Source organism: Coregonus clupeaformis, chromosome 5, assembly GCF_020615455.1.
Source record: "Coregonus clupeaformis isolate EN_2021a chromosome 5, ASM2061545v1, whole genome shotgun sequence".
Lineage (NCBI taxonomy): Eukaryota > Metazoa > Chordata > Actinopteri > Salmoniformes > Salmonidae > Coregonus > Coregonus clupeaformis.
The window spans coordinates 37,827,574-37,850,132 of NC_059196.1; the positions used below are offsets into that span (position 1 = coordinate 37,827,574).

The 22,559-nt window shown below is 45.0% G+C and overlaps 1 protein-coding gene and 1 long non-coding RNA gene across 3 annotated transcripts; one reads left to right on the forward strand and one right to left on the reverse strand.

Moving 5' to 3' along the window:
- Nucleotides 1-4,826: 4,826 nt before the first annotated feature.
- On the reverse strand, nucleotides 4,827-22,285 carry LOC121566932 (programmed cell death protein 10). The gene is made up of 8 exons (XM_041876860.2): nucleotides 22,165-22,285; nucleotides 19,154-19,381; nucleotides 15,770-15,823; nucleotides 10,994-11,111; nucleotides 8,924-9,050; nucleotides 7,222-7,300; nucleotides 7,002-7,084; nucleotides 4,827-5,401 (listed from the first exon to the last, which is right to left on the reverse strand). The coding sequence occupies exons 2-8, from the start codon at nucleotides 19,241-19,243 to the stop codon at nucleotides 5,320-5,322; spliced, it is 633 nt and encodes a 210-aa protein (XP_041732794.1). The 5' UTR covers nucleotides 19,244-19,381; nucleotides 22,165-22,285; the 3' UTR covers nucleotides 4,827-5,319.
- LOC123484221 lies at nucleotides 17,609-19,132 on the forward strand. Of its 2 annotated transcripts, none has more exons than XR_006658438.1 (3): nucleotides 17,609-17,830; nucleotides 18,133-18,318; nucleotides 18,357-19,132. It is a non-coding gene; the product is annotated as an uncharacterized LOC123484221 (long non-coding RNA). The 2 variants fall into 2 exon arrangements; XR_006658437.1 differs by lacking the exon at nucleotides 18,357-19,132 and having other exon boundaries at nucleotides 18,133-18,249; nucleotides 18,280-18,346.
- Nucleotides 22,286-22,559: the final 274 nt, after the last annotated feature.

Below are 22,559 nucleotides of genomic sequence, written 5' to 3' on the forward strand. Positions count from 1 at the left end.
ATTTCACAGTATTATTCCAACCTCAGTGTGGAAATGTATAAAATATAGTAAAATCACATTAAACTGCACTTGGCCTTTAAATCTGTGAATAAATGAAAGCACACTATCGGTGTGGCAGTGTGGCTTCAGTAGTAGTGTGGTGAGGTGATCCTTCCAGCAATACTGTCTACTTGAACCAGGGTTGGGCTCAATTCTGAATTTTGGAATTGACTTCCATTCAACTCATGAGTTGAAAATCTAATTGAATTGGCCACACACACCACAGGATGTAGAATTTGAACAACAGGAAGTCAAATTTAATTCAGTGCAATTCAAAGAAATTCCCCTCAGTCATAGAACAGGATAGTTTAATTTAATCTGACAGGTCACACTTCCAGATACTGGTGAAGATTTTTCAGTTAACTATTAGATAAACAAAGTTAATCACAGACATGAAGATCATGAAGTCAGAATTAAACATGGGTACTCTCTGTTGCTGGGCAAGAACTTAATTGATTCCTTTCACTGGGTTTGTGTGTGTGTGTGAAATGGGACTATTGCCTTTTGCCTCTCTCCTTAAACAAAGTCTTGGGAGCGGAGCCAGAGTTGAACAGAGTTCAGACTAATCATGAGTAATTACAGCATGACGGGAGGGAAAAGAGGAGTTGGGTTTGGGAGATGGAGTGTGGACCTGTCATGTCCAACAATCAATCTTCAGGTCAAGCCAGGGTGAGCCGGTGTTGAACAGAGTTTAAACTGAACATGATTATTTTTGCATGACAAGGGCTTGATTGATTGTACTACTATTGATTCTAAACTGAATAAAAGTCAAATTTAGCCGCTATCATAGACTACGGAAGTGGGCAGAGCGGGCGAGAGGGGGAAACTGAGGATGGTGGTGGGGGAACCCAAGAGGGAGGGGCTTTAAGCGGAGATGTATGTGAAAATTACTATATAAACAGAGCTGGGAGGTGAAAAGGGAGATGCTTTGCAAATCACCTCGGCTTTGTATTTGTAATAAAGTCTATCTTAATTCTACAAAAACTCTGAAATAGTTTGATTCTTTGATTAGTATAAGGATGAAATTTTCCACATCAATACCAAAGAATATATCACTTTTCTTTGAAAACAACATCCATATACTTTTTTAACCTTAGTTCTTAGAATAGCCAATTATATTTCCACCAATCATTTCATTTGTTTGGCTTCTTTTAGAAGGCTTTAGGGTCAACTTGAGGGTTAAACTAATGCATTCTGGGAAATGTAGTATTTTCTGCCCATATTTAACAACATTTAAGTGATTAATGAAATACACTGCTCAAAAAAATAAAGGGAACACAAACAACACAATGTAACTCCAAGTCAATCACACTTCTGTGAAATCAAACTGTCCACTTAGGAAGCAACACTGATTGACAATAAATGTCACATGCTGTTGTGCAAATGGAATAGACAACAGGTGGAAATTATAGGCAATTAGCAAGACACCCCCAATAAAGGACTGGTTTTGCAGGTGGTGACCACAGACCACTTCTCAGTTCCTATGCTTCCTGGCTGATGTTTTGGTCACTTTTGAATGCTGGCGGTGCTTTCACTCTAGTGGTAGCATGAGACGGAGTCTACAACCCACACAAGTGGCTCAGGTAGTGCAGCTCATCCAGGATGGCACATCAATGCGAGCTGTGGCAAGAAGGTTTGCTGTGTCTGTCAGCGTAGTGTCCAGAGCATGGAGGCGCTACCAGGAGACAGGCCTGTACATCAGGAGATGTGGAGGAGGCCGTAGGAGGGCAACAACCCAGCAGCAGGACTGCTACCTCTGCCTTTGTGCAAGGAGGAGCAGGAGGAGCACTGCCAGAGCCCTGCAAAATGACCTCCAGCAGGCCACAAATGTGCATGTGTCTGCTCAAACGGTCAGAAACAGACTCCATGAGGGTGGTATGAGGGCCCGACGTCCACAGGTGGGGGTTGTGCTTACAGCCCAACACCGTGCAGGACGTTTGGCATTTGCCAGAGAACACCAAGATTGGCAAAATCGCCACTGGCGCCCTGTGCTCTTCACAGATGAAAGCAGGTTCACACTGAGCACGTGATAGACGTGACAGAGTCTGGAGACCCGTGGAGAACGTTCTGCTGCCTGCAACATCCTCCAGCATGACCGGTTTGGCTGTGGGTCAGTCATGGTGTGGGGTGGCATTTCTTTGGGGGCCGCACAGCCCTCCATGTGCTCGCCAGAGGTAGCCTGACTGCCATTAGGTACCGAGATGAGATCCTCAGACCCCTTGTGAGACCATATGCTGGTGCGGTTGGCCCTGGGTTCCTCCTAATGCAAGACAATGCTAGACCTCATGTGGCTGGAGTGTGTCAGCAGTTCCTGCAAGAGGAAGGCATTGATGCTATGGACTGGCCCACCTGTTCCCCAGACCTGAATCCAATTGAGCACATCTGGGACATCATGTCTCGCTCCATCCACCAACGCCAAGACTGTCCAGGAGTTGGCGGATGCTTTAGTCCAGGTCTGGGAGGAGATCCCTCAGGAGACCATCCGCCACCTCATCAGGAGCATGCCCAGGCATTGTAGGGAGGTCATACAGGCACGTGGCCACACACACTACTAAGCCTCATTTTGACTTGTTTTAAGGACATTACATCAAAGTTGGATCAGCCTGTAGTGTGGTTTTCCACTTTAATTTTGAGGGTGACTCCAAATCCAGACCTCCATGGGTTGATACATTTGATTTCCATTGATCATTTTTGTGTGATTTTGTTGTCAGCACATTCAACTATGTAAAGAAAAAAATATTTAATAAGATTATTTCATTCATTCAGATCTAGGATGTGTTATTTTAGTGTTCCCTTAATTTTTTTGAGCATTGTATAACTATGTGAACATAAATAATATTCACATACAGGTTCTCTTCCTTGTTCATTAATTTTAAGAGTTTGTCCTGAAAATCAATTGTTTCCTAAATATTTTATTTGCATGTATATCATATATTTGATGTTTTATGTGCAAGATGTATATTTGTATAGACTACACCTAATATAGAACAGAAGAGGCATTTACAGTAATTTCATTGAATTTTGTCACACAACACACTGCCACAGATGTCTCAAGTTTTGAGGGAGCGTGCAATTGGCATGCTGACTGCAGGAATGTCCACCAGAGCTGTTGCCAGAGAATTGAATGTTCATTTCTCTACCATAAGCTGCCTCCAACGTCGTTTTAGAGAATTTGGCAGTACGTCCAACCGGCCTCACAACCGCAGACCATGTGTAACCACGCCAGCCCAGGTCCTCTACATCCGGCTTCTTCACCTTTGGGATCGTCTGAGGGGGGGGTGGGGTGCTGAGGAGTATTTCTGTCTGTAATAAAGCAATTGTGTGGGGAAAGACTCATTCTGATTGGCTGGGCCTGGTTCCCCAGTGGGAGGGCCTTTTCCTCCCAGACCCACCCATGGCTGAACCCCTGCCCAGTCATGTGAAATCCATAGATTAGGGCCTAATGAATTTATTTCAATTGACTGATTTCCTTATATGAACTGCAACTCAGTACAATCTTTGAAATGGTTGCATGTTGCGTTTATATTTGTGTTCAGTATATTTCCTTTAATTCGAATTGCAATTCTGTATCCTGTTTACTACTTCAATTCAAATTCAAGAATTTGAATTTATGAGGCATTCTCAATTCAATTCTGAATTGAGCACAACCCTGACCTGAACCATAATGGTAACCAAGCCAAATATACCTTTTACACATGCATACATTACACATACATCTACTTTCAAACATACCAGCTCCTAGTCAGACGGTCCTCTGCTCACGTCACCCTGACTGGGTCTCCTCCCCCAGGTGTCCTTAAGGGGTCCAGAGGTCTTCAGAGCTGCTTTCACACCATTACGTAAGGCACTACCAACAAGTCTTCGATGTAGCATTGGTTTGAATGAAGTTTTCATTGATCCCCATTTTCTCCAAGAGAGTGTCTGAATGTATTTTTTCTTCAGTTTGTTCACTCTTTCCCCTCACACCACTAAGTTGAAGTATAGGACAGGGTTGAAACCAGCACTACCACTCCTCTAGTACCGTAGCACACACTCACAGAGAGTTAACAACCACCAGTAGCCATAACAGTGGCAAAGAAAGCCCCCCCCCCCCCACTCCCCACTCTTCTTTGATTTTATTATCCCTCTCTTTCAAAGCCTGGAGTCTCCTAGCAACCACGTAGTGAGAGTGAGGCTTGTGTTTGTGTCCAGCAGGCAGTTTCTCTGGTCTATTCAGATTGGACACCGGAGAAGAGCTTATCTTAGACCAGGGTACAATTAACCCCTACACACACACACACACACACACACACACACACACACACACACACACACCGCACTGTAACATGTTGAGTATAGCAACAGAGTAATTCACCAATTGCTTTAACAATCACTCCAACACATGACACCTACGAACACACACAAACAGACGATGGGGTGGAGAGAACATTTGAGTTTCATGACAGTTTCCAAATGTCTTTGTTACTCCTCTACCTCTTACTCCTGATGGTGAACACACACACACACACACACACTCTCCAGTATCGTGGCTGATTAATGGCTAATAATTTGACTTAGCTGATAACAGCCGCCGTCAATGGCAACACGATCCGAAATTAGGTCTCCAAGATTTCACTAATAAACTTAAGAAAAAAAACGCTTTCAGAATTGGATTAACCGACTGCTGGAAACGGGTACTGACCAAGAGTAGCTCCTTAAATCCACCATGGCAAATCCACTGTTACACAGAGCAAAAAGAAATGCCCATATTACATGTGAAATGACAAAAGCAAAAGACCCTTTTAAAATATTTCCAAAATGTTTAAACTATTTATTTGAACATTTTTGCGACCAAATATCTGTTAAATATACACCATCATCATCATCATCATGTCTCATTGTTCCAAGTTAGAACGTGAGAAAAGCAGAAGCCCCTGTATTTACACTTTGCTTTAGGAATGCCTTCATGGCCACATTAAGGCCCGGTGTTTTGGCTTTCACATGGACAGAGTGAGAGAGTGAGAGAAAGTGCAAGAAAGAGAGGGGGGTGGGGAAGAGAGGGAGAAAAAGAGAGGTGCATTGGCATAAGATACTCTGTGGCGGTAGCATGATCGTGGCGAAACAAATACAATGGAAAAAAAAAAAAAAAATCTCTCTGGCAATTATAGTCTGGCTGCCTGCAACTCTAAATACATGATCCCCCATGAAGCAAAGACTTAGAAATGATAGTCACAAAAACAGAATCTTATAAAGGGTTTCCTATTCTCTGTTAAAAGCCTGGGTTAGTGTGGTTAACCCAGTCTATGTCACGGTCTTGAAGGTCTGGAGTATTAGGTTGGTTTGGTGGATGAGCCTGTTCGCGCTGACAAACACGTTTATCGCCCTGGAAACAAGCGGGACAGAGAGAGACAGGGACACACATGACAGGCGGTGTCAGTCACAGGAAACCATGGCAATAATGGGATTGATACAGTGCTTTGATCTGTCAAAATGTCAGGCTTCAGAGAATCAAGCCTAAATGTGATTTCACAGTGAATGGTAATGGGAATTATTAAACGACCCTGAAAATGCCAAGTATCGTTTCTGCCACAGTGTCACATGTTCTACTAAGCAGTACACCAGACAAAAAAACAAATAATTATATTGAATTCTGCTTATATCCCGCTATACCACAATAAACAAAGTTAAAATGCCGAGACACTGAGACCATTGAGCGCTTTTGAAGTGACAGGTTGACGCGAAATCTGTAACCCATCTCCTCTGTGCTGTATCAGCACAATGGACAGCGCCCTACACAGTAAAGCAAGGACTATTTAGCAACGAATATAGGCTACTAGATAGGGTCATTCACCTATTACAAACAGCCTATGTGAACGCAGCGTAATACAACTTGTTTTTTTTCCCACAGTGCAGTGCTTCTGTGAACCAGTTGCTATTAAATGAACGTTTTTGGACAGAAAAACCTGCGGCTAGGGTAGGATTCTAGGCTAACCTGGACTCCTCTGTTCCAAGATTTTCAGGAACAGTCAAGGTGGAGGGGGCTGTGGAGCAATTATCCTGGCGGCCCTTGTGGAAAGGGGGGTGGGGCTCTTCAGGCAGAGATCAGCAGCATCATCGCTGCTGGGCTTGGTGGCAGCCTCGGTGGTTTGATTTCTGATATCCATTATAGCCGTGGCAGATTAGCTGGTTAGCGTTAAATAGGCTAATAACACTGAAGCCTTTTACAGCTAGCTAAGAAACTAACTAAACTCTGTAGTGGTGGGGCGTGAGGCAGAGTTGAGTGAAGCAGCTTCAACTGTAAACTTGACCCCGCCCTTATAAATCTAATATTACAGGAGGAGGCGGATCTCGTTATTCACTTAGCCTATCAAAGATGAGCAGCGTTTTACCCCGCTTTTTATGGAAACCCAAAAGGAGTCATACCTAACCACCCAATGGCTTTCCATGGCCCTCCCTACACACAAACACTCCTCGGCGTGCTCTGTCCATAGTGCTGACATAGCGCAGACACAGATTTGCACCAACCTGTCACTAAATCATTTGAAATGTATTGCTATTTTTATATAGGGACATAAAACTAAAACTGAGAGGGCTAAGCCCCCTTTTGCACCCTCGTACGCCGGGCCCGCAGTACACATTTTTTTTTTCTGCCCCCGGACAAGCACACCTGATTTAACTTGCCAACTAATCATCAAGCTCTCGATGAGTTGAATCAGGCGATTTTGTCCAGGGCTACAACAAAAATGTGTACTGTTGAGGGTACTGGAAGACTGGAGTTGGGCTGCTGAGAGGTACTGGAGGACTGGAGTTGGGCTGTTGAGGGTAGTGGAGTTGGGAAAACACTGCTCTACATGATTCAGATGTAAACCAGATGTAAACCAGATGTAAACCAGATGTAAACCAGTATGGGTGATACATTGTACAGGCCATGGAAGAGAAAAGCAGGGTAGAACACGAAGGAGGACGTGATGAGGTTTCCTTACTTTCCATCTTTGAAGTATGTTTTAAGTGTGTCGCTGAAGCTCTTGGAGTATTTCACAAACTCTTTCTTTTGGTGTTCCAGTGCCTGGGAAAACAACACACGCTTTTTACGCTTTAAGAAGATAACAGAGGAAAAAACACAAGTACATCTCAAACTCTGCTGATAGCTGAGGGAGAAAGAAAAGACATTAGTCTTTTATTGGCCTGTGTGTGTGTTCTCACCCGTCGGTTCTGGTACTGGTATTTTCGGAAGACAGTGTTGACCGTGTCCAGGAGTTCCTTTATGGCGCTGGCGATATCTCTGTGGACAGAGCAGAAAATTATATTTTTGGTCCATCAGCCAATGTGGCAGGTAGATTTTAAAATCTACCAGCCACTCAGATTTTTTTACCAGTGAAAATATTTTTTCCCCCTGCTAAAATTACACCAACAAAACACAAAAACCGTATGAGCATGCTTTGTAATGTTTCTAAAACAAATGTATTACTAGTAAGAAGTCATGTGGTATATTCGTGGTCCTCTGTAGCTCAGCTGGTAGAGCACGGCGCTTGTAACGCCAAGGTAGTGGGTTCGATCCCCGGGACCACCCATACACAAAAAAAAAATTATGCACGCATGACTGTAAGTCGCTTTGGATAAAAGCATCTGCTAAATGGCATATTATTATTATATTATATATTAAATTGTGAAGTGAGTCTTTTTTTTCACCTGCCCCTTTAAGCGCTGGAGGTTACCATGGTAGTGTGACTCGAGTCATGTTTGTACCTGTGAGATTGAGTCTGACTAGTAGAGGCGTTATCTTCTCTTCCCTAGCAGTTGAAACTCAAACATAAAAAACTACCTAGCTTGTGAACAAAACAATGTAAATAGCCAAGAAACACAAGGACAAAGTTTCACTTCAGTAGACTTTAGTTTTAAGTAAATTAGACCAACTTTTATGCCTGTGCGCAGCGCTTCTAAAAATGAATCTTTCACTCAGCTCTTCACATGCGCACATCCCCCAGTCAGGCAGTGTTGCAGCGCGAGGTGGGATAGGCTGGTGAAATAGACATCTTATCCCCCCAACGTGGCTGGTGAAATAGACACCTTACCCCCCAACGTGGCTGGTGAAATAGACACCTTACCCCCCAACGTGGCTGGTGAAATAGACACCTTACCCCCCAACGTGGCTGGTGAAATAGACATCTTATCCCCCAACGTGGCTGGTGAAATAGACATCTTAACCCCCAACGTGGCTGGTGAAATAGACACCTTACCCCCCAACGTGGCTGGTGAAATAGACATCTTACCCCCCAACGTGGCTGGTGAAATAGACACCTTACCCCCCAACGTGGCTGGTGAAATAGACACCTTACCCCCCAACGTGGCTGGTGAAATAGACACCTTACCCCCCAACGTGGCTGGTGAAATAGACACCTTACCCCCCAACGTGGCTGGTGAAATAGACATCTACCCGCATTTGTCAGGTGTTCATTTTAGGCCCTGTCTGTGGACAATGACTACAACAGCAGTCAGACATCTTGAACCATCTCACCTCTCTTACGCCTTCTTAGTCCAACAGCAGTCAGACATCTTGAACCATCTCCCCTCTCTTACTCCTTCACCTTCCCTCCATCCCTACCTCCTTCCTAGAACCTCTTACTCTCAGACTTGCTCTCATTCCTCTCACTTTCCCCCCCTCCAGGCAAAGTGAGCCAAAACAGAAACAACCCCTGAAAGAATAAGTGTGGGGGAGAATAATTGTGCGGGCTGTGTGTGTGTGTGTGTGTGTGTGTGTGTGTGTACTAACCTGAGACGTAGTGTTGATTGGAAAGAAAATGGGAACAAGAGAATAAGTGTATTTTTGGAGAACTGTGTGCTTGTGAAGTGTTAAATCACATCACTGAGGGTGTGCTGGGAGGTCTGCGAGCGCATGTGTACTTACTTGATGGTCTGTAAGAAGCGTACTCTGTCGTTGATCTCATCTGGGATCTTGCTGAGGATGTGTTTGAGTGCCCGGGCCTTGTCATTCAAGTCCTGGAACTCCTGCTCCGGCCTGTCAATCATGAACTCTACACACACACACACACACACACACAGGAAGAGAGCCACAGCCTCAGTCACCATGGAGACAGTCAGGTCAACAAGGAGAGGTGGTGGATTGTAGAGAGAGAGCGTTCCAGAACAGCCCCACCCAGAGCAGTCTGTGCACACACACACACACACACAGTACTGTGAGTTAGAAAAAGGTACCAGTGTAGTGTAGCCTGGTTGAAAGTAGTCACACCCCTTGACTTTTTCCACATTTTATTGTGTTACAGCCTGAATTTAAGATTTTGTGTCACTGGTCTACACACAATAACCCATAATGTCAAAGTGAAATTATGTTTTTCAAACATTTTACTAATTAATAAAAAATGAAAAGCTGAAAATGTCTTGAGTCACCCCTTTCTTGTGGCAAGCATAAATAAGTTCAAGAGTAAACATTTGCTTAACAAGTCACACAATAACTTGCTTGGACTCACTCTGTGTGCAATAATAGTGTTTAACATGATTTCTGAATGACTACCTCATATCTGTACCCCACACATACAATTATCTGTAAGCTCCCATCAGTTGAGCAGTGAATTTCAAACACAGATTCAGTCGCAAAGAAGGGCACCTATTGGTAGATTTAAAAAAAAACTTTGAATATCCCTTTCAGCATGGTGAAGTTATTAATTACACTTTGGATGGTGTATCAATACACCCAGTCACTACAAAGATACAGGCGTCCTTCCTAACTCAGTTGCCAGAGAGGAAGGAAACCGCTCAGGGATTTCACCATGAGGCCAATGGTGACTTTAAAACAGTTACAGAGTTGAATGGCTGTGAACAACATTTTAGTTACTCCACAATACTAACCTAATCGAAAGAGGGAAAATAAGGAAGCCTGTACAGAATAAAAAATATTCCAAAGCAATCGGGCACTAAAGTAAAACGGCAAAAAATGGACTTTATGTCCTGAATACAAGGTGTTATGTTCGGGGAAAACCCGATGGCTGCATCATGTTATGGGTATTCGATGGCTGGTGGCTGCATCATGTTATGGGTATGCTTGTCATCGGCAAGGACTAGGGAGTTTTTTGTGATAAAAAGAAACGGAATAGAGCTAAGCACAGGCAAAATCCTAAAGGAAACATTGGTTCAGTCTGCTTTGCAACAGACACTGGGAGACAAATTCACCTTTCAGCAAGACAATAACCCAAGGCCAAATATACACTGGAGTTACTTACCAAGACGACATTGAAAGTTCCTGTGTGGCCTAGTTACAGTTTTGACTTAAATCTGCAGGAAAATCTACAGGAAGAACTTAAAAGTAATAATACGGTGCAAATATTGTACAATCCAGCTGTGCAAAGAAACTTACCCAGAAAGACTCAGAGATGTAATCACTGCCAAAGATTATTCGAACATGTACTGACTCAGGGGTGTGAATACTTATGTAAATGAGATTTCTGTATTTCATTTTCAATAAATTTGCTAAACATTCTTTTAAAATGTTTTTACTTTTGTCATTATGGGGTATTGTGTGTAGATGGGTGATATTTAATCAATTTTGAATTCAGGCTGTAACACAACAAAATGTGGAATAAGTCAATGGGTATGAATACTTTCTGAAGGCACTGTATATTTAGTATTCAAACAGAAGCAAAGGCCCTCACATCCCGGTGTGACTGTGTGTGTGTGTGTGTGTGTGTGTGTGTGTGTGTGTGTGTAACTATAGCTGAGCTTCTCATTCTGTGCAAATTAATTCATTACTACTATCAATCAGGCCATGCAGGAGAGAAATTCAAGCCTGGAGGGATGAAATGTCTCACACGAGGAGAGGCTGTATTATTAGTGGAGAAACAGCACCATCCTGTGGAGAGAGACGGTACTGTCCACAGATGCACAATACCTAACATCTTCTAGGACTAGGTTATTCACTGCAGAACAGACACACAAGCAGACATCGACAGACCCAGACACACACCTTCCACATCGTCTGCAGCCATTCGCAGTAGTGACTCAGTGAAGTTGACCTCCACGTTCTTCTTCTCCAGGATCTTCATGATTATGTCCTGGGTCAGCCCTGGGTTCTCCTTCTCAGCCTGACAATCAACCACAGAACACACATCAGGCTCTGCTAATCAACCACAGAGTACACACAACAGTCTATGACAACAATTTCCCCCTAGCATTTGTCATGGAGATGAGAGTATTAAAGCACATTTCCTGTAATTCTACACATTTTGCAATGTGACTGAGTGACCCAAACATAAACTAAATCAATGGGGGCCCCATGCCATTACATTTGGGGAATTGTTTATTAACCCTGACTCTAGATTTTATTTTGGTGTTTGCTAGTTCCTAAAGATCTAATAAAAATATATATATCTTCATTGTATTTTCTACAAACTTTATATCTGGGGCTTAACAACATCTTTTTTGGGAATAGCAGCAATGATTTAGCAGCAGCGCTAAATGAATAGGGGAAACACTGGACAATCACCCACAGAACATATGCAGACACACACATCAGGCATTACTAATCAACCACAAAACACACACTTCAGTCTATGATAATAGAACACAGACCAATGATCAGAGTTAGACACTACCAATCAAAGACTAAATCAGATGTGAATCTAAGATCAGTCACCGTGGAACCACTCAGAAGGGTATTATTCTCCGAAGCTAGTTAAATCTACTCAAGCTAACCAGCTTCAGTTAGCTTCAAATTCCAGCTCAGCCTTTATCCACGATAGGAAGGCGGCTATTGATCCTGCACCTGCCGCTTATTCAAGCCAGTTATCCTGCAAATTCAGCAGGCTATGGTGGGAATGGGCTATTAGAAGTGCAGTCTTTCTTTGTGTCAACGGTTATCTCGAATTGAACTCAGAATTGACAAAAGTGAGCTCGCTAACTCCTCTATCCCGCATACTAGTATACCCCTCAGGACTATTCTGTCTCTCAAGCTCCTGTCCCTCCCCATGAAGAGTGATTTGGTGTATGGGTCCTTACCTTTATAAATGCTGCCCTGTCCCTCCATCTCCTTACCTTTATAAACGCTGCCCTCCCCTCCATCTCCTTACCTTTATAAACGCTGCCCTCCCCTCCATCTCCTTACCTTTATAAACACTGCCCTCCCCTCCATCTCCTTACCTTTATAAACGCTGCCCTCCCCTCCATCTCCTTACCTTTATAAACGCTGCCCTCTCCTCCATCTCCTTACCTTTATAAACGCTGCCCTCTCCTCCATCTCCTTACCTTTATAAACGCTGCCCTCCCCTCCATCTCCTTACCTTTATAAACGCTGCCCTCCCCTCCATCTCCTTACCTTTATAAACGCTGCCCCCCCCTCCATCTCCTATACCTTTATAAACGCTGCCCTCCCCTCCATCTCCTTACCTTTATAAACCCTACCCTCTCCTCCATCTCCTTACCTTTATAAACGCTGCCCTCCCTCCATCTCCTTACCTTTATAAACGCTGCCCTCTCCTCCATCTCCTTACCTTTATAAACGCTGCCCTCTCCTCCATCTCCTTACCTTTATAAACGCTGCCCTCCCCTCCATCTCCTTACCTTTATAAACGCTGCCCTCCCTCCATCTCCTTACCTTTATAAACGCTGCCCTCCCCTCCATCTCCTTCCCCTTTATAAAGCTGCCCTGTCCCTCCATCTCCTTACCTTTATAAACGCTGCCCTGTCCCTCCATCTCCTTACCTTTATAAACGCTGCCCTGTCCCTCCATCTCCTTACCTTTATAAACGCTGCCCTCTCCTCCATCTCCTTACCTTTATAAACGCTGCCCTGTCCTCCCCTCCATCTCCTTACCTTTATAAACACTGCCCTCCCCTCCATCTCCTTACCTTTATAAACGCTGCCCTGTCCCTCCATCTCCTTACCTTTATAAACGCTGCCCTGTCCCTCCATCTCCTTACCTTTATAAACGCTGCTCTGTCCCTCCATCTCCTTACCTTTATAAACGCTGCCCTGTCCCTCCATCTCCTTACCTTTATAAACGCTGCCCTCTCCTCCACCTCCTTACCTTTATAAACGCTACCCTCTCCTCCATCTCCTTACCTTTATAAACGCTGCCCTGTCCCTCCATCTCCTTACCTTTATAAACGCTGCCCTGTCCCTCCATCTCCTTACCTTTATAAACACTGCCCTGTCCCTCCATCTCCTTACCTTTATAAACGCTGCCCTGTCCCTCCATCTCCTTACCTTTATAAACACTGCCCTGTCCCTCCATCTCCTTACCTTTATAAACGCTGCCCTGTCCCTCCATCTCCTTACCTTTATAAACGCTGCCCTGTCCCTCCATCTCCTTACCTTTATAAACACTGCCCTGTCCCTCCATCTCCTTACCTTTATAAGCACTGCCCTGTCCCTCCATCTCCTTACCTTTATAAACGCTGCCCTGTCCCCTCCATCTCCTTACCTTTATAAACGCTGCCCTGTCCCTCCATCTCCTTACCTTTATAAACGCTGCCCTGTCCCTCCATCTCCTTACCTTTATAAACACTGCCCTGTCCCTCCATCTCCTTACCTTTATAAACGCTGCCCTGTCCCTCCATCTCCTTACCTTTATAAACACTGCCCTGTCCCTCCATCTCCTTACCTTTATAAACGCTGCTCTGTCCCTCCATCTCCTTACCTTTATAAACACTGCCCTGTCCCTCCATCTCCTTACCTTTATAAACACTGCTCTGTCCCTCCATCTCCCCCTTACCTTTATAAACGCTGCCCTCTCCTCCATCTCCTTACCTTTATAAACGCTGCCCTCCCCTCCATCTCCTTACCTTTATAAACGCTGCCCTCCCCTCCATCTCCTTACCTTTATAAACGCTGCCCTGTCCCTCCATCTCTTACCTTTATAAACGCTGCCCTCCCCTCCATCTCCTTACCTTTATAAACGCTGCCCTGTCCCTCCATCTCCCTTACCTTTATAAACGCTGCCCTCCCCTCCATCTCCTTACCTTTATAAACGCTGCCCTGTCCCTCCATCTCCTTACCTTTATAAACGCTGCCCTGTCCCTCCATCTCCTTACCTTTATAAACGCTGCCCTGTCCCTCCATCTCCTTACCTTTATAAACACTGCCCTGTCCCTCCATCTCCTTACCTTTATAAACGCTGCCCTGTCCTTCCATCTCCTTACCTTTATAAACACTGCCCTCCCCTCCATCTCCTTACCTTTATAAACACTGCCCTGTCCTCCCCTCCATCTCCTTACCTTTATAAACGCTGCTCTGTCCCTCCATCTCCTTACCTTTATAAACGCTGCTCTGTCCCTCCATCTCCTTACCTTTATAAACACTGCCCTGTCCCTCCATCTCCTTACCTTTATAAACGCTGCTCTGTCCCTCCATCTCCTTACCTTTATAAACGCTGCCCTGTCCCTCCATCTCCTTACCTTTATAAACGCTGCCCTGTCCCTCCATCTCCTTACCTTTATAAACGCTGCCCTCCCCTCCATCTCCTTACCTTTATAAACGCTGCTCTGTCCCTCCATCTCCTTACCTTTATAAACGCTGCTCTGTCCCTCCATCTCCTTACCTTTATAAACGCTGCTCTGTCCCTCCATCTCCTTACCTTTATAAACGCTGCCCTCCCCTCCATCTCCTTACCTTTATAAACGCTGCTCTGTCCCTCCATCTCCTTACCTTTATAAACGCTGCCCTCCCCTCCATCTCCTTACCTTTATAAACGCTACCCTCTCCTCCATCTCCTTACCTTTATAAACGCTGCCCTCCCCTCCATCTCCTTACCTTTATAAACGCTGCCCTCTCCTCCATCTCCTTACCTTTATAAACGCTGCCCTGTCCCTCCATCTCCTTACCTTTATAAACGCTGCCCTGTCCCTCCACCTCCTTACCTTTATAAACGCTGCCCTGTCCCTCCATCTCCTTACCTTTATAAACGCTACCCTCCCCTCCATCTCCTTACCTTTATAAACACTGCCCTCCCCTCCATCTCCTTACCTTTATAAACGCTGCTCTGTCCCTCCATCTCCTTACCTTTATAAACGCTGCTCTGTCCCTCCATCTCCTTACCTTTATAAACGCTGCCCTCCCCTCCATCTCCTTACCTTTATAAACGCTGCCCTCCCCTCCATCTCCTTACCTTTATAAACGCTGCCCTCCCCTCCATCTCCTTACCTTTATAAACACTGCTCTGTCCCTCCATCTCCTTACCTTTATAAACGCTGCCCTCTCCTCCATCTCCTTACCTTTATAAACGCTGCCCTCTCCTCCATCTCCTTACCTTTATAAACGCTGCCCTCTCCTCCATCTCCTTACCTTTATAAACGCTGCCCTCCCCTCCATCTCCTTACCTTTATAAACGCTGCCCTCTCCCTCCATCTCCTTACCTTTATAAACGCTGCCCTGTCCCTCCATCTCCTTACCTTTATAAACGCTGCTCTGTCCCTCCATCTCCTTACCTTTATAAACGCTGCTCTGTCCCTCCATCTCCTTACCTTTATAAACGCTGCCCTCTCCTCCATCTCCTTACCTTTATAAACGCTGCCCTCCCCTCCATCTCCTTACCTTTATAAACGCTGCCCTCTCTCCTCCACCTCCTTACCTTTATAAACGCTGCCCTCCCCTCCATCTCCTTACCTTTATAAACGCTGCCCTCTCCTCCATCTCCTTACCTTTATAAACGCTGCCCTCTCCCTCCATCTCCTTACCTTTATAAACGCTGCCCTCCCCTCCATCTCCTTACCTTTATAAACGCTGCTCTGTCCCTCCATCTCCTTACCTTTATAAACGCTGCCCTCAAGGTCTGTGCTGCCGACAGGTTCACTCTCTCCAACTGCAAACACATTATCACTGCATCAAAACACTTCTTACAGATACCATCTTCTCATTAACATATACACATCTCACAAACAAGGAAAACACATAGCTGAACTAAGTACCACAACATGAAAACACTTCAAACAGCATAGCTAGTAGCTACATACATGGAATACCATCTCATTAGCTAACACTGCAGACAAACAACCCCTAGAGTAGACTGGTACACATAAACAGCATTGAACAAAACAAGAATGTGTGTTATTGGTTTTACTATCCTTGTGGGGACCAGGAGTCCTTCCAAGGAGAGTAAAACAGGACAATTTTGACAAAGTGGGGACATTTCGTCGGTCCCCACAAGGAAAAGGGGTATTTTATGGTTAGTTTTACGAGTTAAGGTTAGTTTAAAGGTTTAAGGTTAGGGAAAATAGGATCTTGAATGAGAATAAATTGTTTGATCCCGCAAGGATAGTAGTCGTGTGTGCGACTAACACCTGGACTAGCGGAGTCAGTGTACAGTCGTGGTTAAACGTTTTGAGAATGATACAAGTATTGGTCTTCACAAAGTTTGCTGCTTCAGTGTTTTTAGATATTTGTGTCAGATGTTACTATGGTATACTGAAGTATAATTACAAGCATTCCATAAGTGTCAAAGGCTTTTATTGACAATTACATTAAGTTTATGCAAAGAGTCAATATTTGCAGTGTTGACCCTTCTTTTTCAAGACCTCTGCAATCCACCCTGGCATGCTGTCAATTAACTTCTGGGCCACATCCTGACTGATGGCAGCCCATTCTTGCATAATCAATGCTTGGAGTTTGTCAGAATTTGTGGGTTTTTGTTTGTCCACCCGCCTCTTGAGGATCGACCACAAGTTCTCAATGGGATTAAGGTCTGGGGAGTTTCCTGGCTATGGACCCAAAATGTCGATGTTTTGTTCCCCGAGCCACTTAGTTATCACTTTTGCCTTACTGTTCTTGGATGGTTGGGAGAAGTTGCTGCCCCGATCCCGCAGCTGAATCAACTTTAGGAGACGGTCCTGGCGCTTGCTGGACTTTCTTGGGCGCCCTGACGCCTTCTTCACAACAATTGAACCTCTCTCCTTGAAGTTCTTGATGATCCGATAAATGGTTGATTTAGGTGCAATCTTAATAGCAGCAATATCCTTGCCTGTGAAGCCCTTTTTGTGCAAAGCAATGATGACGGCACGCGTTTCCTTGCAGGAAACCATGGTTAACAGAGGAAGAACAATGATTTCAAGCACCACCCTCCTTTTAAAGCTTCCAGTCTGTTATTCGAACTCAATCAGCATGACAGAGTGATCTCCAGCCTTTTCCTCGTCAACACTCTCACCTGTGTTAACGAGAGAATCACTGACATGATGGCAGCTGGTCCTTTTGTGGCAGGGCTGAAATGCAGTGGAATGGGGAATTTTGGGGGGATTAAGTTCATTTTCATGGCAAAGAGGGACTTTGCAATTAATTGCAATTCATCTGATCACTCTTCATGACATTCTGGAGTATATGCAAATTGCCATCATCAAAACTGAGGCAGCAAACTTTGTGAAAATTAGTATTTGTGTCATTCTCAAAACGTTTGACCACGGCTGTAGTGCAGCTGAAACAGCAGCCTCCCCAACATCAAACTCCTTTGCATCATCAGAGTGCCACTGGTGCTACACACAGTAATTACCACACTCCTCCGTCCCTCACTCTTTCCTTCTATTCTTCCCTACCACCCTCACCCCTTTACCACAACTTGCACTACCCCTCTCTTCTCGCTGAGGTCTGTGACTACACCTCTCTTCTCGCTGAGGTCTGTGACTACCCCTCTCTTCTCGCTGAGGTCTGTGACTACCCCTCTCTTCCCGCTGCAGTCTGTGACTACACCTCTCTTCCCGCTGAGGTCTGTGACTACCCCTCTCTTCCCGCTGCTCTCGCTGAGGTCTGTGACTACCCCTCTCTTCCCGCTGCTCTCGCTGAGGTCTGTGACTACCCCTCTCTTCCCGCTGCTCTCGCTGAGGTCTGTGACTACCCCTCTCTTCCCGCTGCTCTCGCTGAGGTCTGTGACTACCCTCTCTTCCCGCTGCTCTCGCTGAGGTCTGTGACTACCCCTCTCTTCCCGCTGCTCTTGCTGAGGTCTGTGACTACCCCTCTCTTCCCGCTGCTCTCGCTGAGGTCTGTGACTACCCCTCTCTTCCCGCTGCTCTCGCTGAAGTCTGTGACTACCCCTCTCTTCCCGCTGCTCTCGCTGAAGTCTGTGACTACCCCTCTCTTCCCGCTGCTCTCGCTGAGGTCTGTGACTACCCCTCTCTTCCCGCTGAGGTCTGTGACTACCCCTCTCTTCCCGCTGCTCTCGCTGAGGTCTGTGACTACCCCTCTCTTCCCGCTGCTCTCGCTGAGGTCTGTGACTACCCCTCTCTTCCCGCTGCTCTCGCTGAGGTCTGTGACTACCCCTCTCTTCTCGCTGAGGTCTGTGACTACCCCTCTCTTCCCGCTGCTCTCGCTGAGGTCTGTGACTACCCCTCTCTTCCCGCTGTCTCGCTGAGGTCTGTGACTACCCCTCTCTTCCCGCTGCTCTCGCTGAGGTCTGTGACTACCCCTCTCTTCCCGCTGCTCTCGCTGAGGTCTGTGACTACCCCTCTCTTCCCGCTGCTCTCGCTGAGGTCTGTGACTACCCCTCTCTTCCCGCTGAGGTCTGTGACTACCCCTCTCTTCCCGCTGAGGTCTGTGACTACCCCTCTCTTCATTCACTCTCTTTTTTCTGCCTGACAACTTCCACCTATAGGGCCCTAGAAAATCAGATTCATTTTTTCGCCGGATTCTGTTTTTTCCCCAAATTCCAGTTTCTCCTCTTTGTTTTTCCTGTTTTCCACTCTCAAAAGCACACTGTTTTAATAGAAAATCAACACAATTGGATGTCCTACGTCCACAACAAAACGGTTGTCATTACATTAGCATCATCGATAACGGCTACACAAAGTGGTAGACACAAAGCGCAGACACAGGCCTTCCTGTGCTGTTGCCTCTTCAGCAAGTTGAAGGAAAGTACGAATCCCTGATGATAATCTTTCAAATAAATTCAATACATTTAGTTCATCAATACATTTTTGAATAATGCTGAATTCTGTTTTAATGTCTGGATTCCGTGATTCCGTCCACAACACAGATGTTATAGAGCCCTGTCCCTATTTCTCCATTCCAACCACACTCTCTCTCGTCTCTAAGGGTAATTAAATCTGTGTTATTTCTGCTGTGGCTGGATATAACCTTAAAGACCATAGCACACACATGCCCCATTCAAGAAACACTACATACCGTCTTTACCAAATCCTTTCCTCCTTACCTCGTGGAAGACGGGGTACATCACAGTGTAGAGTGTCATGGAAACCATTGAGGTAGTCTCTGCTTCATTCTTCATCTCTTCCATTGTCATCCTCGTCCAGAGGCCAACGTTTCTGTATGTGTGTGTGTGTGTCTGTATGTTTGTGTGGAGTGAAGGCTGCTACAGGGGCAGGGCTCGCCTCATTCACTCACTACTACACTCAGAGAAGAGAAGGCTGGGGGGCAGGACCTGAGGAGAGAAGCGGGGGGAAGAAAGGGTATGTGGGATAGAATGGGAGGTAAAGGACAGAAAAGACAATCCAATGTTCCAAGGCCTACTTTATCACTAAAATACCTCATTTAGGCTACTTTCATTGCTTCTGGTTGAGGTCTAAATTTAGGCCTTGTTTTTCTGTCCTAGTATTGTCAACAAACAACATCTAGCCTTGGAGGGCGATGACATTATATAACCAGGTAAACATTCCATCTGGCTCTGGTTCAAAGTCAAACGTGGGGCCGGGCGGTGGGTGTGGAGAGAGACAGACCCTAATCTCTACCATACACCTGCCCTGCCTGTGTACACCTGTGCTTCCAGGAAGGCATGCTACGGTTCTCTTTCCTCCTACTCTGACTGAAACATTCAGCAGCATTATCTAGTGTATGACGTCACCCTGGGCCATTACCAGACGGCACCTCACGTTGTGTAACTGGATGCAGTTACAGGCCAGAGAGGGAGTGTCAATGCTGCCCTTGTTCTGCAGATACTGACTGACTGTCTGAGTAGCCTAACAGTGACGGTTTCTTTCCTTACGTCATTGCGTTTCCATGACTCAGCCCCACCTGACGAAAGGTGACATTTCTATTTCTGGCCAGGCAGGCAGTATCTTTAAAGGGCGTTAATAAAATCATAGCTAGAAGCTGCTCTGAGCACTGCTCCCAGGTCAGCTTCATCCCTATTTATTCATTCCAGACCAGGATGGAGGAAGGAAAAACTGATCCTGGAGCAGAACACAGGGACAACTTTTCCCTAGAGCACTGCTGAGACTCCTTAGGCCACATGTGTCAAACTCATTCCACAGAGGGCCGAGTGTCTGCAGATTTTCACTCCTCCCTTGTACTTGATTGATGAAATAAGGTCACTAATTAGTAAATAACTCCCCTCACCTGGTTGCCTAGGTGTTAACTGAAAGGAAAATCCCAAAACCTGCAGATACTAGGCTCTCCGTGGAATGAGTTTGACATCCCTGCCTTAGGCCATTTCCCAATAAGCTCACAACAAGCTTCCATTTCTTAACTAAATCACTTCATGGTCACTGATTTGAAAGAACTTGATAGCAGCCTTAAGGCACCATAGTGAGACTAGACGCATTCCGCCCATCAGTGAAGAGTGGGGGACAATAGCTGAGGAAAGGAAACGTATTGGACACCTTCTTTCTTACCTGACGCTATGCTTCTCTCCGTTGCCTATTATCTGGCCAACTTTATTGAAGGATATATACACTGATTAGAAGGGCTACTGGGCCTTAAGAACATGACATCACTTTTAAATTTACATTTTAGTCATTTAGCAGACGCTCTTATCCAGAACGACTTACATGAGCAATTAGGGTTAAGTGCCTTGCTTAAGGGCACATCGACAGATTTTTCACCTAGTCGGCTCGGGGATTAGAACCAGCGACCTTTCGGTTACTGGCACAACGCTCTTACCCACTAAGCTACCTGCCGCCCTTATTCATTTCAGACCAGGATGGAGGAAGGCCCTTCTTTTAAGAACGACTGTCTCAGTTGTCTGTCTGTCATGGTACAAAGACCAAGCTATACATCTAAGTCCATTAAGACGTTATTTCAGGCAGTCATGCATTATCACATTGTAAAATTAATAGGTTTTTTACTGGCCTTTATACCTAATTTTATGTCCACATAGTAAGGCGCATGGACGGCTGACTGATCAGATAAGTCAACTGCTATGGAGAAATTTACAGCAGCTACAACATAACAACAGATGTCTCTCTCCATAATTCCCATCCACCAGTACCACCTCTTGTACTGTAGCTACCCCATACAGCTAGCTACCTGCCTGGTTAGTGTCTTGACTCGAGTAACGTTACACTGCCACATATTAGCTAATTACATTTCATTATAATGATGCCATCGTTTGATAAAAATTGAGGTGTAATTATTATTCCAAACACGAGAGTTTCTATGGGACAAATTCAGGTAACATAAGGTCCCTACTCGTTTCGTTCGGCTCCGTTGAAGAAACGTTTTACAACAGAATCGGCGTGACTGTCTTGACAGGGCTAACGAAGTTCACGCCATTTCGATACCGAGGTGACTTTTTCGTAGCAGGTTAAGGTTAGGAAAATGCTCTCCTAACCTGTTACGAAAATCACATTGTATAGAAGTGGCGTGAAAAGAGTGTGTCCCGTCTTGACAGACTGAGACTGGCTAGCCAAGCTAGCTAGCAGCTACCTTGCGACATTGACGGAATCGGTAGCGTTGTCGAGATAGCCAACCAGTTAGCTAGCTGAACCAAGGCTAATTAGCCAACTAGCGCTTAGCTATGTAAACAAGTTTCGTCGATTGTTAGCTAGCTATTTTAGCAAGCTGGGTATCACCTGACACTGGCAATGCCAGAACCGTGGGATAACTTCAATTACACAACTAAGATTAACTAGTTAACGTTAGTTTAGCTATGTAATAGCTACAGTTTCGTTGCTTGTAGTTAATAATTTCATTGTCCTAATCCACCGACACACATCTATCTATGATCACCAGCTAGCTAGATATCCTCCAATAACAGTGAGGGGAATTTCTAAATAGTAGTTAGCTACCATAGCAGGCAATTTGTAGGAATCATCGTCCAGGTAACGTTAGGTAGCTAGCTATGTGAGTGAATGCGCTAAATTACTAGCTAGCTACCTAAACAGGTAACGTTAACTAACTTAGCTCACTATTTTAGCTAGCTAGCTAAACAACAACTATTTGCTAACGTTAGTTGGTGAAATAGTAACGTTGCCTTTAGCTACATACCTGTTTACACCGTGGCAGATTGCTTATTTAGACCGAAGTAGGTTCATTTGCCGTGGCTAGCATTAGCTAGCTAGTCGTGTGTTTTCTCTTCTCATTCAAAGACGGAAGTTTTCTGCATAATCAGACTGGCTGGGAAATGTTTTTTTCAGCTGGCCACCAAACGGGTTGACGGTTGTAGTTTTTCCTGACATCTCCAATTATGGCAGTGGCAAAGGCATAGTAACTATAAAAACTACAATTCCCAACTAGTTATAATATGCCAAGCAATTATGTGGCGTTCTACACGAAACAACTAAAGCATCAACAGGTTTATTTAGCCAAAAAAAATACAAAAACGATATCTCTCACAGACAAACTCCATTCCGGGCATACAAAAATGTTACATTGATAGCCTC